This window comes from Podarcis filfolensis (genome assembly GCF_964270895.1).
Source record: "Podarcis filfolensis genome assembly, chromosome: 2".
Classification (NCBI taxonomy): domain Eukaryota; kingdom Metazoa; phylum Chordata; class Lepidosauria; order Squamata; family Lacertidae; genus Podarcis; species Podarcis filfolensis.
Genome location: NC_139605.1, coordinates 41,846,563 through 41,863,123, shown reverse-complemented (window position 1 = coordinate 41,863,123; position 16,561 = coordinate 41,846,563). Strand labels below are relative to the sequence as shown.

The 16,561-nt window shown below is 43.4% G+C and overlaps 1 protein-coding gene across 5 annotated transcripts in view; it reads left to right on the top strand.

Moving 5' to 3' along the window:
* The window catches only part of FLNB (filamin B), an 83,658-nt gene that overhangs the window by 48,428 nt on the left and 18,669 nt on the right, over positions 1-16,561 (top strand). For 2 of the 5 annotated variants that reach the window (XM_083602823.1, XM_083602827.1), the window contains exons 20-32: positions 1,134-1,396; positions 2,491-3,088; positions 4,337-4,510; positions 5,294-5,456; positions 6,041-6,201; positions 6,964-7,131; positions 8,957-9,049; positions 10,276-10,399; positions 11,087-11,243; positions 12,461-12,650; positions 13,994-14,241; positions 14,902-14,979; positions 15,598-15,700. In XM_083602823.1, the coding sequence (XP_083458949.1) occupies positions 1,134-1,396; positions 2,491-3,088; positions 4,337-4,510; positions 5,294-5,456; positions 6,041-6,201; positions 6,964-7,131; positions 8,957-9,049; positions 10,276-10,399; positions 11,087-11,243; positions 12,461-12,650; positions 13,994-14,241; positions 14,902-14,979; positions 15,598-15,700 (2,520 nt within the window). The remainder of the gene's footprint in view (positions 1-1,133; positions 1,397-2,490; positions 3,089-4,336; positions 4,511-5,293; positions 5,457-6,040; positions 6,202-6,963; positions 7,132-8,956; positions 9,050-10,275; positions 10,400-11,086; positions 11,244-12,460; positions 12,651-13,993; positions 14,242-14,901; positions 14,980-15,597; positions 15,701-16,561) is intronic. The other 3 variants (XM_083602825.1, XM_083602824.1, XM_083602826.1) reach the window with 3 other exon arrangements.

Below are 16,561 nucleotides of genomic sequence, written 5' to 3'. Positions count from 1 at the left end.
GGAATCCTTCTGGTTCTAAACCCTTCACCAAACCTTCCTGTATGATGTTTGCTCTTGCTAAAATGTTGGTTGGATACAGTGAGATAATAGTTTGGAAGGTAGTTCCCATTTTCATCTACTCCCCATCTGCAGTCCCCTATGCTACATCCTGCAGTATTTCCTTGGAATTGGGGTTCCAGGAGTAAAGTGGAGAGGCAGGACAACAGGAAACAGCATTCCATGAACAGAGGTCTGCTCATGGGTTGGATCCAAAGCATGCTTTATTTTTTAAAATGGATGCACTGAGGGTTATGCAGAATTTTAGGTTGGCGATCATGTAGCATTCCAGATCCCATTTGATGACTTCCTGGAACATAGATGTGGAGATGATAAATTTTGCTCTGCTACAGGCATAGGCAAACTCAGCCCTCCAGATGTTTTGGGTCTACAACTCCCATCTTCCCTGACCACTGGTCCTGTTAGCTAAGGATGATGGGAGTTGTAGTCCTAAAACATCTGGAGGGCCGAGTTTGCCTATGCCTGCTCTACCACTTTTCTAAGCCATTCCTTGAGTTGATTGACTTTTAAAGAAGGTGCATTTGAATTTTAAGAACTTGAAAGACCAGGCTCCTGAAGGGAGTGTTCTACTATGAAATACACTGAGCTACAATAAAGAGGTTTTGCATCAGTGAGCACTGGACCTTCAGTTAACCAAATGTTAAACTACCTTCTCCATTCTAGACTTCACATGGCACAATAATATTATGGTGAGGCAATATGAAAATGGCCTATATAAAAAAGAGTACCTTTAAAAAAAGTCCTCACCCTGCATGTTGCATTATGTGACCTATTGCTCTCTGTTGATCCCCCCCCTAAAAAATCACACCTTTCATGGCAATATTGGCACAGAGCAAAATCCTGAATGTTTCAAAATGAGTGTGTTCCAGTGAGCTGCAGGGGCAAGTCTCCGTTCTACTGAGTTTGGGCGTTAACTCTGGGGTTGGCTTGGAAAATGAAATAGTAACTGTACATATTTCGTACATACAGTCTCCCTATGTTGTTGTATTGATAGCCGGTATGAATTTTGTTCTGAATGTGACCTATGGTTTGTGAAAGAGAACATGCCATAACCGAGTCTCCTTTCCTTTCTGAAGGAGTTGAAGTAGGGAAAGATCAGGAATTTCTAATTGATTCGAAAGGCGCTGGTGGACAGGGCAAACTCGATGTGAACATCTTCAGCCCCAGCAAGCAAGCCGTGCCATGTCTTGTGGAGCCTGTAGTAGGCAAAGAGTGCAGCACTGCAAAGTATATCCCACGGGAGGAGGGCCTTTATCTAGTTGATGTAAATTATGATGGGAATCCAGTCCCAGGAAGCCCTTACGCTGTGGAAGCCACTCTGCCACCAGATCCTTCCAAGGTAGGCTGTTTCTAACCCTTGCTACATGGATGGGTGAGATTTGGATGCTTCCATTGCTTGGCAAGTTGTGATGTATGTGCATTACACTGTTGGAAAGTGTGACAAATATTATCTTTTAGCAGAAGCCCTTAGACGCAAATTTGGGGCATGGGCCCATAGACATAGAAGTGCATTTGCTAACCTTACATGAATTTGAATTCAAATTTCACAGAAACTTAGACTTATTAACCACCCAAATTACTTAATTTACACCCTCTCAGATTACCCCAGAGCACTTCCTCTTAGTTAATTTGACCCAGTTTCCCAGCAGATCCTCCTTCAAATCAAATTGCCCTTATGCTATCCCCATTCATTACCCCTTCAAATAGTCTATTGATATTTATCCCCCACCATTCAATTTCCCTCAAATTCATTATGGACTCAGAAATGTTCCAAAAGATGTACGGTAATAGCCATGGATCTTAATTGTTTCTTGGCGTTCTCATATATTACAAATTGGTAAAATTGTTAGATTGTGCAATGAGTTGATATAAGACATTACAATTTACTCAGAATTATTTTGGATCATCTGTGATTACGCATTAATGTCAGGTGTTTTGGTAACGATCTAAGCTTCTACGTTATTTTAATGCATGTTGAGCCTTGTAATAGCTGGCAGGATTAAAAGGCCTATTTCTTTCGTAGTTCCTGTTGAAGAAATGTTGGCAATTTCTGAAGAAGTTAATGATAAATCACATGGGACCGTTTTAGCTCTTGTTTTCCTTTGTGCTGATTGGGTCAACTCTCTTGCTTTCAAAACAGATTAGATTAATGAGAATCAAGTTGGCGGCAATATGCTAATTAGGCCAACTGTTGTGCAATGTCGCTACGTTTTCAAAATTGAAGAAAAAAATGTTGAGCTTGAAATCTTGCTGACTTGTGATAACGATAACTTGTGATAGTGGTTATAACAGTACCTTTGAACAGTAGAAATACTATTTGGTTCTTATACATCTATTTAGTGACTTCAGACCACTAACATAAGAGAACTCTAGAACTGGCTCCGATCTCTTCCTGGCTAAATACTTAATTCAGCACTTTCCTGTCCTTCCCAGGTGAGAGCCTATGGTCCAGGTCTTCAAGGAGGCCTTGTTGGAAAGCCTGCTGAATTCACAATAGACACCAAAGGAGCTGGAACTGGTGGTCTGGGGTTGACAGTCGAAGGCCCGTGCGAAGCCAAGATAGAATGTTCTGATAATGGGGACGGCACTTGCTCAGTCTCCTACTTGCCTACGAAACCTGGCGAATACCTTGTGAACATCCTCTTTGAAGACGTCCATATTCCTGGCTCACCTTTCAGAGCAGACGTTGAAATGCCGTTTGACGCTTCTAAAGTAGTCGCCACAGGCCCTGGGCTTGAACGTGGCAAAGTGGGGGAAGCGGGCTTGCTACACGTAGACTGCTCAGAAGCTGGGCCTGGGACTCTGGATATGGAAGCTGTGTCTGATTCTGGCTCCAAGGCAGATGTCGAGGTTCAGGATAACAAGGATGGAACCTACGCAGTTACATACGTCCCCCTTTCTGCCGGGATGTACACACTCAAGATGAAATATGGCGGAGAACCAGTGCCAAGCTTCCCTGCACGGGTCAAAGTTGATCCGGCTGTGGACACAAGTCAAGTCAAAGTGTTTGGGCCAGGAATTGAAGGGAAAGGTATGCCTTCCTTAGTTTCTCTTTAGGTTTGTAGCACTTGTAGAATCTAGTTGGAAGGTACCCAAGAGTCATCTAGTCCAACCCCCTGCAATGCAGGAATCTCAGCTAGAGCATCCATGACAGTTGGCCATCCAACCTCTGTTTAAAAACCTCCAAGGAAAGAGAGTCCACCACCTCTCATGGGAGGCTGTTCCACTGCCAAACAGCTCTTACTGTAAGAAAGTTTTTCTGAATGTTTAGTTGGAATCTCCTTTTTTGCAACTTGAAGTCATTGGTTTGAGTCCTACCCTCCAGAGCAGGAGAAAACAAGCATGCTCCCTCCTCCATGTGACGGCCCTTAAGATATTTGAAGATGGCAATCATATCTCCTCTGTCTCCTCTTTTCCAGGCTAAACATACTCAGCTCCTTCAAGCGTTCCTCTTAAGTATTACTTTCCATACCCTTGATCATCTTGGTTACCCTCCTCTGCACATGTTCCAGCTTGTCAACATCCTTCTTAAATTGTGGCGCCCAGAATTGCACACAAAATTCCAAGTGTCATCTGTCTAAGGCAGACTAGAGTGGTACTACTACTTCCCTTGAGCTGTATAAAAAAATTGTCCAGTGGCACCTTAGGGACCAACGAAGTTTGTTCTTGGTATAAGCTTTTGTGTGCGTGCACACACTATACAGTGGTACCTCGGGTTATAAACATATCGGGTTACAGACTCTGCTAACCTGGAAGTAGTACCTCGGGTTAATAACTTTGCCCCAGGATGAGAACGGAAATTGTGCGCTGGCGGCACGGTGGCAGCAGGAGTCCCCATTAGCTAAAGTGGTACCTCAGGTTAAGAACGGACCTCCGGAACGAATGAAGTTCGTAACCAGAGGTACCACTGTACTTTTGTTGTCACTCGTGTGACTCTTAACCTGCATATCCCAGTACATGCTTAGATGTGCCCCTGGCAGTTCACAGTGCTTTCCAGGAAAGCACCCTTCCCACTACCAAATCACATGGCTCACTTCCTTATTTCTGTGGGTTGATGGTGACTCATGAGACTGTAGGAAAGCACCCTGGCAAAATATGGCTTAGGTGAGCAGGTTTGCGGGAAACTGCTTGGTTGGGATCATTCTTGCATGATACCCATTTGGGTCTCTTGAGTACCATTGTTGTCTCAGAGTGGCTGAACCTATTTCCATGCAGAAGCATGGAATTCTTGGATATGGTTCTGCCCAAAACAAAGCTGTTTCCCAACTTTATTTCATAGATGTTTTCCGTGAAGCGACCACCGATTTCACCGTAGATGCTAGACCCTTGACCAAGACTGGCGGAGACCATATCAAAGCTCAGATTGCAAATCCCTCTGGAGCTTCCACAGACTGCCTCATCAAAGACAATGCCGATGGGACATATGCAGTAGAGTTCACACCCTATGAAAGAGGTAAAGTCTGCTAGTTGCTACTGACTTTGGGAGAATAAGGGAGGAAATAGATCGTACTAAACGGCACCTTTCTATATTTTAACACACGTCGAAGGGCAGGCTTGCTCCAGGACAAGGGTAGCCAACTTGATGGCCTCCAGATGCTGCTAGACTAAAACTCCCATCTTCCTTGACCATAGGCAATGCTGGCTGGCAGAGCCATAGCTGGGTGATCTTGCGCCCCTGGCAGAACCACCCAGATTGTGCCCGCTAGCCACCGGCAAATTAGTTCTTCTTTCCACCTCTCCTGCAACCCTCCACCTTCCACCCGTTCAATTCACCATAAATTTGAAACAATTTCTTATGAGGCAATAATCAATATTTATATTTATGGACATATTTTTTGCCAATTTTTCACACACACACCCATCGCTTGCTTTCCTGGCGGAGGCCCACCTCACCAACCCCTAGCTACTGTCCTGCTGGCTGGTGCTCATGGGAGTTGTAGTTGAACAACATGGGGAAGGCACTACATGTTCTAGAGCAGGCACCCCCAAACTCGGCCCTCCAGCTGTTTTGGGACTACAACTCCCATCATCCCTAGGTAACACAACCAGTGGTCAGGGATGATGGGAACTGTAGTCCCAAAACATCTGGAGGGCCGAGTTGGAGGATGCCGTTCTAAACTCTCTTGCATTCTGAAAATAATTCAAACAAGGTGGAGACTAATGGTCAGACACCTGTGATGTAACTTTTGCAGTGCTTCAGAGACTTCTCCAGTAAACGTTCATCTTCTGCTTGCAGGTCCTCACACTGTTGAAGTAACCTATGATGATGTTCCTGTACTAAACAGCCCTTTCAGGGTTGATGTTAAAGAAGGATGCCATCCTTCTCGGGTGGTGGCCGAAGGAGCTGGGCTACAAGAAGCCTTCACAAATAAACCAAACCCATTCACTGTTGTCACTCGGTAAGTATGATGGACTGTATTCTGATACATTAATGCAGGCAGAGTAAGCTGTGTATTTGTAAAATAAAGTTGGAAGGTCTGACAGTAGATGCATGAAGTAGAATTGCAGGTGTCCTTGCCTCTCCTCCCAAAGTAGCTGATTGACAGGGACGTGCCATGGGCTAGGTACAAATAGCAAGAAGCAACTTAGAGATCTTGACATTACCACAGGCTTAAACATTGTCATCTTCCTTACAAACCCGCCCACACACCTTCAACTCACTGCTTTGATTCTTGATGACTTTCCCCAGACTGTCTTTGTGTGATTCACACGCCTGCCAAGTAATGTCCCCACCAATGACTTCAGAAGTCCCCAGGCTAAATTGGACTTTAAACTGAAGAAACCATTAATCAATCAACATGTAGACCTACCTGCACTACAGGTTCTTACTCTTCTCAACTGTCTAGTAGGCTACTGTCATTCTGAGAGAATGCAGCAGAGAACAATTAGTTGCAGTCATGCAAAGCAAAGTGGGCTCTTGAGTTTAAAATGCTGTAATAGAAACATGTTAACTGTCCCCCCCCCTTTTCTTAAATGCTTGCAGAGGGGCTGGAATTGGCGGCCTTGGAATAACTGTTGAAGGACCCTCAGAATCCAAAATAAGTTGTAAAGATAACAAGGATGGCAGCTGCAGTGCAGAATATATTCCTTACGTTCCAGGAGATTATGATGTCAACATAACTTATGGGGGCGAACACATCCCTGGTAAGATGGCTTGCATCCTGAGGTTGGATTCAAAGTAAAAGCCTGTGAACTCACTTTCATATTGGCGAACACATTTTTTTTTTTAAGGATGTTGTAATGTATAATAATTAATGTGCGTTGCATTTGAAAAAGTCAACACATCATGCTTTTGTAAGAACATTCCCAGTGGGAACCAGGGTCTCATAGCATAGCCTTTAGATTTTTGGGAATATAAAGCAAATATCCTTATTGACCTATAACACAATAGTAGTATATTCTACTGCTGCTTCTCTTTGACCGCTACATAAAAATTTGTCTTAAACAGAGTCCACCTAGCTCAGTGTTGTCTACACTAACTGTAGACAGGTTTTGAGTTTGGGGTTATCTCCCAGCCCTACCTGGATTGTCCGGAGATTGAGAATCTGGGATTTCTTTCATGCGAAACTGATGCTCTGCCACTGAGCCACAGCTCTACCCCAAATGTATCTAAAGATTTTGTGGTGGGTGCTAGAACCAACTTTCAGTGCCCCAAAACTTATTTTTCTCACCTCATTAGAGCATCAAGTTCACCTTGCATACAGTCCCATTTCAATTAAAATTTAATCCTTGTCCAGCCAGTATAAATCTGATTTAAGTTGCCCACTTTTATCAGGCTGGTCATCAGTGGGAGACTAAGGGAGCAGTGTGAGAGGAGCTGGGCTGCTTAGGGGTGGCTGTTGACACACCTTTACACAAGTTGCTACATTCCCCTTTGTACTGAGCTAGCACTTGCTTCGTTGGCAGGCAGTCCATTTAAGGTTCCTGTAAAAGATGTCGTTGACCCCTACAAGGTGAAAGTCTCTGGACCAGGCCTGGGAACAGCAGTCCGTGCCGGAATTCCCCAGTCGTTTACTGTAGATACCAGTAAAGCTGGGGTAGCACCACTTGAGGTTACAGTAACGGCACCCAGAGGTAACGTGTTCCACTGCAATCGCTTGATATTGCTTTTAAATGAGGTTTTACAGTTGTATGATTAGCAGAAGTCATCACTTGGAAGCACTTGAATGGTAACTGGTAGGAGTTGTTGAGTTGGAAGTACTAAGAAAAAGTAGCGTCGTGTACAGTTCTGAAGCGCAAAGTTTTGGGTCCTGCTGATATAGCTATTACTCTGTAGTGCTTCAGAAAGTTGGGAGCTTCAGTAATCAAGGTGCTCCTTTATAACTCAGTTGGGAGTCTTCAAGGCAAGTCTAGTGTTTAAACAGACATGGGAGGACAGCAGTTTGAGTACAGTTTGGAAGCTGAACGGAATCAGTTCCAGAAGTCTGTTCGACTTCTAAAACATTCGAAAACCAAATTGAAGCTTCTGATTGGCTGCAGGAAGCTCCTGCAGCCAATCAGAAGCCGTGGAAGCCCCATCAGATGTTCGGGTTCCAAAAGAACGTTCGCAAACCAGAACAATCACTTCTGGGTTTGCGGTGTTCAGGAGCCAAAACGTACGAGTTCCAGGGTGTTCGACAACCAAGGTACGACTGTACATGAAACTTGGAGTGGAGCATATCTGGTCACTGAACAAACTTCTTGCACTAGGACAATATGCTTTTCAACCAACAATCCCGCTAACAAGTCATTGTAATCAAATCTTGCATAGAAAGCGGCAGACAGGAGTATTAATATTTGATTGTTTTCATGATGTATTGATTTGCATTTTTGTTCTGTTGTGAGCCGCTGTGAGAATATAAATTTAAATAATAAAAACAAATGGTACATGCTGATGCAAATATATGAATGTTGGAGGTTTTGTTTTTTTTAAAAAAATCAAGGTAGCTCAGGTAAAAATAGTACTGTATACTCTTAGGGTGGTGAGAAATGGCCTAGGATCATCTGACAGCTGAATGGGGTGATCTGCGTTTTGAAACACTTCTTGGCTACCTTGAAGGGCCGCTTACAACCTGTTAAAGATACACCACCGCTTACTTTGTATTTGTGAATGCACTAGAAAATGTTAAGGTGGTTAAATCTTTGGCAACAAGTTCATTGAGCTGCCCTTGGTCCTATCCACTCCTGTGAGACGCAAGTGTCTGGCTGCCTTCTCTGTGAAGTGCTCTGATCCTTGATAAGAGCATGCAGAAAGATTGAGGGAGGAAAGGGGACAGAGGTGAAGGCCTGAGGAAAGCGCTGTGAGGGGGTGGCTAGGAAACAAGGGTTGGAAGAAGGAACAGCCTGGTGGGACGAGGGCTAGTGGAAGAAGCCCAAAGCAATTCTGATGTTACTAGATGCTAAGCACTCTTGTGTGTCAACTATCTGACATTGTCAGATACAGAATGCGAATGCATTGAACCTCAGATGAATGAAACCCTCCCCCCCCTCCACAAATTGTAGTTGGGTCCCCTCTCTTACCTCATTCTTCCAGTTACTGAAGACCTAACAGGCTTTTATTTAATGTGTTCTGAGTACTGCAGACTTATGCAAGAATTCTTGAGTATGTAAAATACTTCTTGGAGCAAGTACGTTTCAGCTGTTGGCAGATCTAATTCAGCTTCATCTTAAGAAGTCTTTCTTCGCTGAAGTTGTGAAAGCAACTCAGCCCAAGGCCCAGGGGAGGCAATGGCATTTGGAATTAAATTGCATGTACACTGCACACCGTGAACCTATGCTGAATGGGTTGCACTTGGTCTAACGTAGCCGTTGCATGAATAAACCACCTTTTGTATAATTGGTTTTAAGGCAAACATGTCTCAAGGGACAACTGACAGAGCTCTGATTTTGTATTACTAAGTTAATAGCTTTTTAATTCTAGCTGATGAGCCGGATACCCAGTCATGGCGCAGTCCGCTGAAAGCAATTTCAGAGTTCTTTAAAGGTGACCCACAGGGTGAATCTAATGAGACAGGTTTGAACTTTTACTAACTAATTACCTGTGCCTCCAGCAAATCCTCTAAACTGTATAAAGCGCTGCTGTGAATGAGCTTAATTGAACTTCTGTGCTTAACTGCCGCTGTACTATTAATTCTCCACTGAGTTATCCTTTTTACTAAACAATTCCTTGTTTGATTTATATGCACACTTACTTTGGTCCTTGATCTAAATTGTAACTGCAGGCAGTTCTAATCACGTTTGCAACTAATCTTGTGAAATAGCTGCATGTGCAAATCCACATATCTTGATTTTCTGGGAATAGGTCCTTGGAGCTCTTCTTACCTTGAACTAGCCGATCATAACACTTGTTTGGCAGCACCAAATTTTGTTGACTGCGCTCAACTTCTCAATGTCACACTGAGGGGTAGAACCTAAAGAAGGCAGGGTATTTTTCCCCCATTCTGCTCCAGTTTTCATATGTTTATTTATATGTCAGTTTGATCCCATTTCTACATTAATCTGCATTTTTTATATAAAAAAGCATGAGCATTTGTATTCAAATACATATTGTCACAATAAATACTTTAAAATGCATATTTTATCAGTTTCTCAACCTTTTAAATGCTAAAATATGCAGTTTAATTTTTTTACACATTTTGCTGTTTTTGAGAAGTGTATTGCAAAATTTGGAGAGCTGTTCTGATCTTTGTATTAATCTGGGAGGTGCAAATTGATTTGGTTTGCTCATCGATGCAGACCAAATAAATTTATCCTCCATGCCTGGGTTATAACGAAAGTTACTAACTATTCCAGACTAACACGCAGTACTGAATCGGATGTTGAGCCTAATCAGTAGTAGTGTTTAAATAAAAAAAAGTCTTCCTTTTTCTGGAAGCTTATATTTAAATGTGCCCGATAACTGACCTAACCAGCTGTATAATTTTGGAACAATAAATCACTCCAACCCCTATTTGATGGGGGTTTCTTAGCTTACAGCCATTGGAGTTGAGCCAGCCAAGGAACTGCTAGTGATTTCACCTCTCTCTAATTGATGAGGTCACAGACTGGGAATGATAGGAATAAATTGGCTTATCTGAACAGACCACAAAGCAGATGTCTCTGCAGATTTCTTGCAAAGCTTTAAATCAGCATTGTGTGTGTGTGTCGGTGCTCAAAGCGGCAAAAATTGCTCGTATGTCATTGAGGCCTTTGATGAGAAGGTGGCCAAAGGAATTGAAATGTGGTCTTTTTACTCCTTAGGCTTGGCAGAACCTGTAAATATAGTTGACAACGGTGATGGCACCCATACAGTAGCCTACACACCTACGAAAGAAGGCCCCTACACAGTTGCAGTAAAATATGCAGATGAAGAGATTCCTCGCAGGTAAGAGTGGGGTGCAGGAAACAAAGCTTATTGTGCAAACTGCAGTGCTGTTGGCTGGCCTCCAAATTTGAGGTGGGTTGCATTGTTGTTCATGAGCTTAGTCTTTGCACTTTTGGTAAAGAGGCTTTAAAGAAATGCTTCTACAGCGAGGACTTGGTTCCTCCTGGTGGTTGTCAGAGAGGGGGAAGAGGCTACAAAGTGCTGTGCATTTCCTTGAACTGTAGAATCTAGCAAACATTCTGTAACTAGCCCAGTGTTTGCTTCTGCCAAGGACCAGCTTGTTTATTTATGTGCTGCTATTATTGCTTGAATGCCAAAATAGGCTTCCGAGAAGATTTACAAAGCACCAAAACGAGTTACACAAGCATTAAAATGCAAGAGCCCGTCGCTAAAAGGCACAGCGAAATAACACAGCAATTAAAAACAGGGGTCAAAAGATCTCTAGGGAATGCCTGTGTAAACAAGGGTGTCTGTCCCACTCTGTTCCCCAAATATCTAGTAGGTTTGTACATATAGTAATGAGTGGTTCCCTAACTCCTACATCAAAAAGGTTCAGTGACTAATCCAGTGTCTGGCCTTCAACAGTAATCTCGTACCTTTGTTTAACGTTCATGCCGGTGAGGCATCTACTTACATAAACATTCATGATCTTCAGTGCTGAAATATGTCGCTCTGTTCTTTCAACAGCCCGTTCAAAGTTAAGGTGCTTCCAACATACGATGCCAGTAAAGTGACGGCGAGTGGGCCAGGGCTAAGCTCCCATGGGGTTCCTGCCAGCATGCCCACTGAGTTTGCTGTTGATGCTAGAGATGCAGGCCAAGGACTTCTCTCAGTGCATGTGACCGTAAGATACAATTTCTTCCTACTGTTGACCATTTAACGCAGGAGCTGAATCTTCACACACTGAACTCAAAGACCTCTGGTATTTTGAGTAGGAGAACTAGAATGTTTCCTTCTGGTGCACTGCTGAGCATCAGTGGGGGTTCAACAGTGCAGACCTCCATTCAGCAGTGCCCTTAAAGCTTTCCTTTAAAAGTATCAGTGGGCAAACTTCGCTCGCTTTATATATCACCCAAATTTAGCAAGGCTACTGTGTGCCGACTATTTCTAGGCAAAGCTTGTGGCTCCTAATAGAGAGAGGGTGCCCTGGACATAGTACAGTGCTTTTTGATGTGAACTATTCCTAGCCTTTTCAGATCCCCATAAACTAGGCCAGTCTGCAGTTTTCACCATGAATGAACATAGACAAGGTTTTGTGGAAGGGCCAGTACATACTTCAGAGGTAATCATAGCTGTTCTGGGCTCTGTTTCAAGGCAGCTTTGTCATGAGCATTTGCAAAGACAAACCTTGGTTTCGAGGGATACTAGTTAACCCCCACAGCGCATTAAAGCTGTTAAAGCAAACAATTATGTATTAGCCAGAATAATGCATGGTGCCCCATTCCCCTGTCTAATAAGCAGTGCTATGAAAACTTGTTATAAAAAAATAATGGAAGAGTAGAGCTTGCATTTTACCCAGAGGACCTTTGACTTGCAGCTATTGCACAGATACAACATCTAAAAGCTGTCTGGTGGCATTATGATATGCAATAGTCTTGCATTAGACTCCTGTTTCAGTATAAACCTAGACCATTCTTAATCAAGAAGGAACAGGTTAACAAAAATGACTGCTTCCAGTGTAACATGGAAAGTGTTTGCATTACCCACAGAAGCAAGCCAATTGCACATTGCTCATCCAAAGCCTGTGATATTTCTTGCAGGGTCCAGGCAATGTGGATATTTACTGCCAAGTCTTGTCCTAAGGATTTTTTCTTGTCACGAGATTGGCTTTTACAGGCAGCAGCAAATCACATTCGTTTGAACTTCCATGTCAACCTCAAACTGCCCTTTGATTGCTTAAATACCAGGTCCCCTTGAAAATAAAAAACCAGCATGTTATAGAAACTGTCAAGTTCAGGGTAGATGTAAACCTGAACACCTGCTGTTCTTAGAGCTTACGCTCTGCGTCTTCTTTGTGATTGAGGCTTTCTTGCTGATTGTGGCTTCGCTTCTGGCATTCAGGACCAAGAAGGCAAACCAAAGAGGGTTGACGTCCAAGACAACCAAGATGGCACTTATGCAGTCACTTACCTCCCTGACAAGACTGGTCGCTACTCAGTTGGCATTAAATACGGTGGGGATGATATCCCCCTTTCTCCATACCGAATTCGTGTGTCACCAGCAGGAGATGCTAGCAAGTGTCAGGCAACAGGTAAATTCGTTCTGTTTTCTCACTAAGCAAGTGTTTTATAAGAGTACTGGAGTCGGGCAAACTATGCAAACTGCTCTCCTAAAAGCCTTTGTACAGATATATTGAAGTGAAATGGGCTACCTGCCCTATATGATCAGCACACATACTTAAACAGTAACTTTTAAAATCTGCATTTGTCCCAAGATAGCATTTTGATGTACAGCCTTTAAACAAACAAAATACCTTGCACTAGGTCTGACTTTTGGTTCATCTGGCTTAGTTTTGCCTTACACTGACTGACAGTGGTTTCATGTAAAGGGCCTTCTCAGCCCTACCTGGAGATGCCAGGGATTAAACCTGAGCCCTTCTGCATGCAAAGCAGATGCTCTACCACTGAGCTGTGCACCCCTTCACCATGCACAGTGATTCCCCTTGGTGACTGCAGCTTGATGCAAGAATATGTTGAGCCCAAAAGTCTGCTGCAGAATTAGTTCAGAGTGGAGCCTGTGGCCAGATGCCAACCGTGGGCCCCCAATAGGCATATTTCAAGCACAAAGAATGTGGAAGTGTTGGTAAGCATGCCAGTCTCTTAGGAAAGCATCCATTACAGCCTGAAGCAAAGCTCTAATGCTAGAGCCTAGGGTTGACTGCAGGGAAAGACCATGTTTGCACCAAAGGAGTGACTGCACGGTTGCCTTGATCCACAGCGGTCCGTTTCTGGTAGGGTTTATGTCGTGACATCTTCTGGTTGTTTAAAGGCATTAAGGGGGCACAGTGGGCTTCAAGGGAAAGAGCAGCTGTCTCTGCTGCAATAGCCACCTACTTCTTTTCACACTCCCCACCTTACAAACAGCAACCTGTCGTTTGAAAGCTGACAACAAGCATCATGCTTTCTGCATGAATAAAGCTTTGTGTTGCTCATGCAGATGGCAAATCGTGCAGGGCTCCTTTAAAGTTAAGCCAAACTACTTCAGTGTTTACAAACTTACAGACCTCTCCTTATCAAAGTATGCTGTGGTACCCTGATAAAAATTCTCATCTGTAAAACATTGCTGTCTTGTGTGAAAAATGCTTTTGATGTGTTACGAGTGCCAGATAAAGGAGAAATGGAGCTGGAGGTGCAACTGAATCTCTTCCTCCCTTCATCCACCTCCACATGCACCCAGGGGACCTTGCGCTATGGCTGGGGTGGTTTGCAAAGGTTTCATGACAAAAGCCTGGTTTAGGCTTGCTTGTCTGCAGAAGTTTGGATTAACTTGTTGTGTGTTTCATAATGCAGGTGTCCAAAAGGAAACTGCACAGGACTTTCTTGGCAGAAGATATGAGAATCTGCCCTGATGCTCACCATACCATTTATCTCCTAGGTCCTGGCATTGCAGACACAGTGAAGTCAGGAGAGGAAGTAGGCTTTGTGGTTGATGCTAAATCTGCAGGCAAGGGCAAAGTGACGTGCACTGTCCTGACACCAGAGGGTACAGAAGTTGAAGCAGAGGTCATTGAAAACGAGGATGGAACATATGACATCTATTATACAGCTGCTAAACCAGGAACCTATGTAATTCATGTCCGCTTCGGTGGCGTGGACATTCCAAACAGCCCCTTCACTGTCATGGTAAGATACCTGGCTTTTGGTTTTGAAACCCTTTGCGTGAACTTAAGAGTAGACTGATAAGTAGTGAGCACGTTAGCTTTAATAAGTCACATGAAGTTTGACACAGTCGTTTGCAGCCTGTTAGTCCAATCTTTATCAAGAGTAATGAGAAGAAAGTTCTGTTGAGTTCAGTAGGACAAACTCACAGGTAAGTGGCGCTAGGATTGCAGCCTAAATTAGCATTTGGAGTGAGGTGAGTGTTTTGCCTATGTGGTTCTTGTGGACAAAGCAGTGTTTTTTTCGGCTATGAGAAATACTACCTCACAAAACCCTAGTGTCGGATACCATTCTTCTGTTCAGATGTGCTGTTGTACCACTTTCCCCCTTGTTCAGGGCTCTTCGCCGTTGTGGTCCCAGCTAGTTGGGAACTGTGAGCAAGAAGTCAGCCCAACACAGAGTGATTGCGCAAGAATGGAGTTCCGTCACAAAGGGCTTTGGGGCACATTCTCGTTTCATGTGGAAGAGAGGGAAGGTGGCTAGCTTGGAAGTGCCATGGAACCCTTGCATTCTGCTTCTGGTGTAGCTGCTTTCATATGTACCTCTTAAGTTGCGATGTTTTTTATAAGCTCTATGAATGAAGAGGGTTTTTAAAACTATACCTTGCCTTTTGCCACTAACTAGGCTACAGATGCAGATGAAGTTGCAGTGTTGTCTCAGGAGCCACTAAATGCAGCATGTCCCCCTGGATTCCATCCCTGGGTACCTAGTTTTGTTTTTTTACACTGTCTTCCGTGTTCCATGCAAGAGTTGACATCCTGCCTCTTGGGTCTGTTTAAGCTTGCTTTCTTGTCATATCTTACTGGTGATCAAAAAGCTACTTTGGGGCAACTTGGGTTTGATTCAGAACCTTCCTTCATATATATATATATATTTAACAACTCTTAACATCACAATCATTTTAAACGGTGCATCTGTGGTACTTTGTCCTTAGGGAGCTATTTTCTTCTTGACTTCAGATGGTGAACGGCTTCTTCCTAGAGTATTGTCACTGACCATGTTGCTCTGGCTTTGTTTTGGTTTCTCTTCTGCTTTAAAAAACCACAACTTTCTTCCAGACCATAGCCAGCTTCAGTGTTCCTTTGGACGGAGCTATCCTTGCATCTTTTACTCTTCCATTTTGTATGTTTTTAAAACTCTCTTCTGAATGTTTTTCACGTTAAACAATGAATGGGAGCAAAGCTTTGTGTGGTGGTCAACAGTCTGCAGTTGAGTGGTGTCTTCATTCTGGATGCAACTGTCTGGACTGATCAAAAATAGCTAAGCAAACTGTTTTGTGCTAGAACTCCTAAAATGACAATAACTTTTTTTCTACAATAGGTCACAGAAGAAGCTTATGTTCCTGATGGTGACATGAATGGTCTTGGGTTTAAGCCCTTTGATATGGTCATTCCTTTCGCAGTAAGAAAAGGAGAAATAACTGGTAAACAAGCTTTCAGCACACAGTTGATGACTCTCTTTAAAGCAGTGGTGAGGACCCTGTGGCCCTCCAGATGTTGGGCTCTTAACTCTCACAGTCCCTGACAGCTGGTTGGGGCTGATGTGGGTTAGAGGCAACATCTGGAGAGCCACAGAGTCTCCATCGCTTAGTTAATGTCAAGGAAAATATCTTGCCCCCACCTGTCTTATGAGTGCCCCTTGCATGGCTCAGTAGTTTAGCTTTGTAATACATTGTAATAGAAGCATAGATTTCACCCTGCAATATAATATTCCAAAAAGATTGCGCTATTGTCTGGCCTTAGCAGAGCTGGGAGGAGATAAAAATGAAGCTCTCCTAGAGTAGCCATGATTGTCCTGTCCTTGTGCCCCACTGCGCAAGTCTATTTAATCTGCTCTTAAGCATCATCCAGAGCAACAGCTATTCATTGGGGCCTTCGATTATTATTTATTGAATTTCTATATTGCCCTTCATCCGAGGATCATGGAGCGGTTCACAATATAAAAAAACAAAAATATATACCATAGCAATTCATTATTGTTATTTATTGAATCTGAATACCACCCTTCATCCATAGATCTCAGGGCTGTTCACAACAAAAACAAGAAAAAGCCTTGCACAAAATGCTAAAACCAAAGCGCCTGATAATAATACCCCACCCCTACACTGTTTAAAAGGCCATAGATTGTTTAATTAGCCAAAAGTCTGGTTGAAGAGGAACATTTTCCCCTGGTGTCTGAAGGTGTTACAATGAAAGTGCCAGGCGAACCTCCCTGGGGAAGAGCATTCCACAAGTGGAAAGCCACTGCAGGAAAGGCCTTTCTCATGTTGCTGCCCTCCAGATCT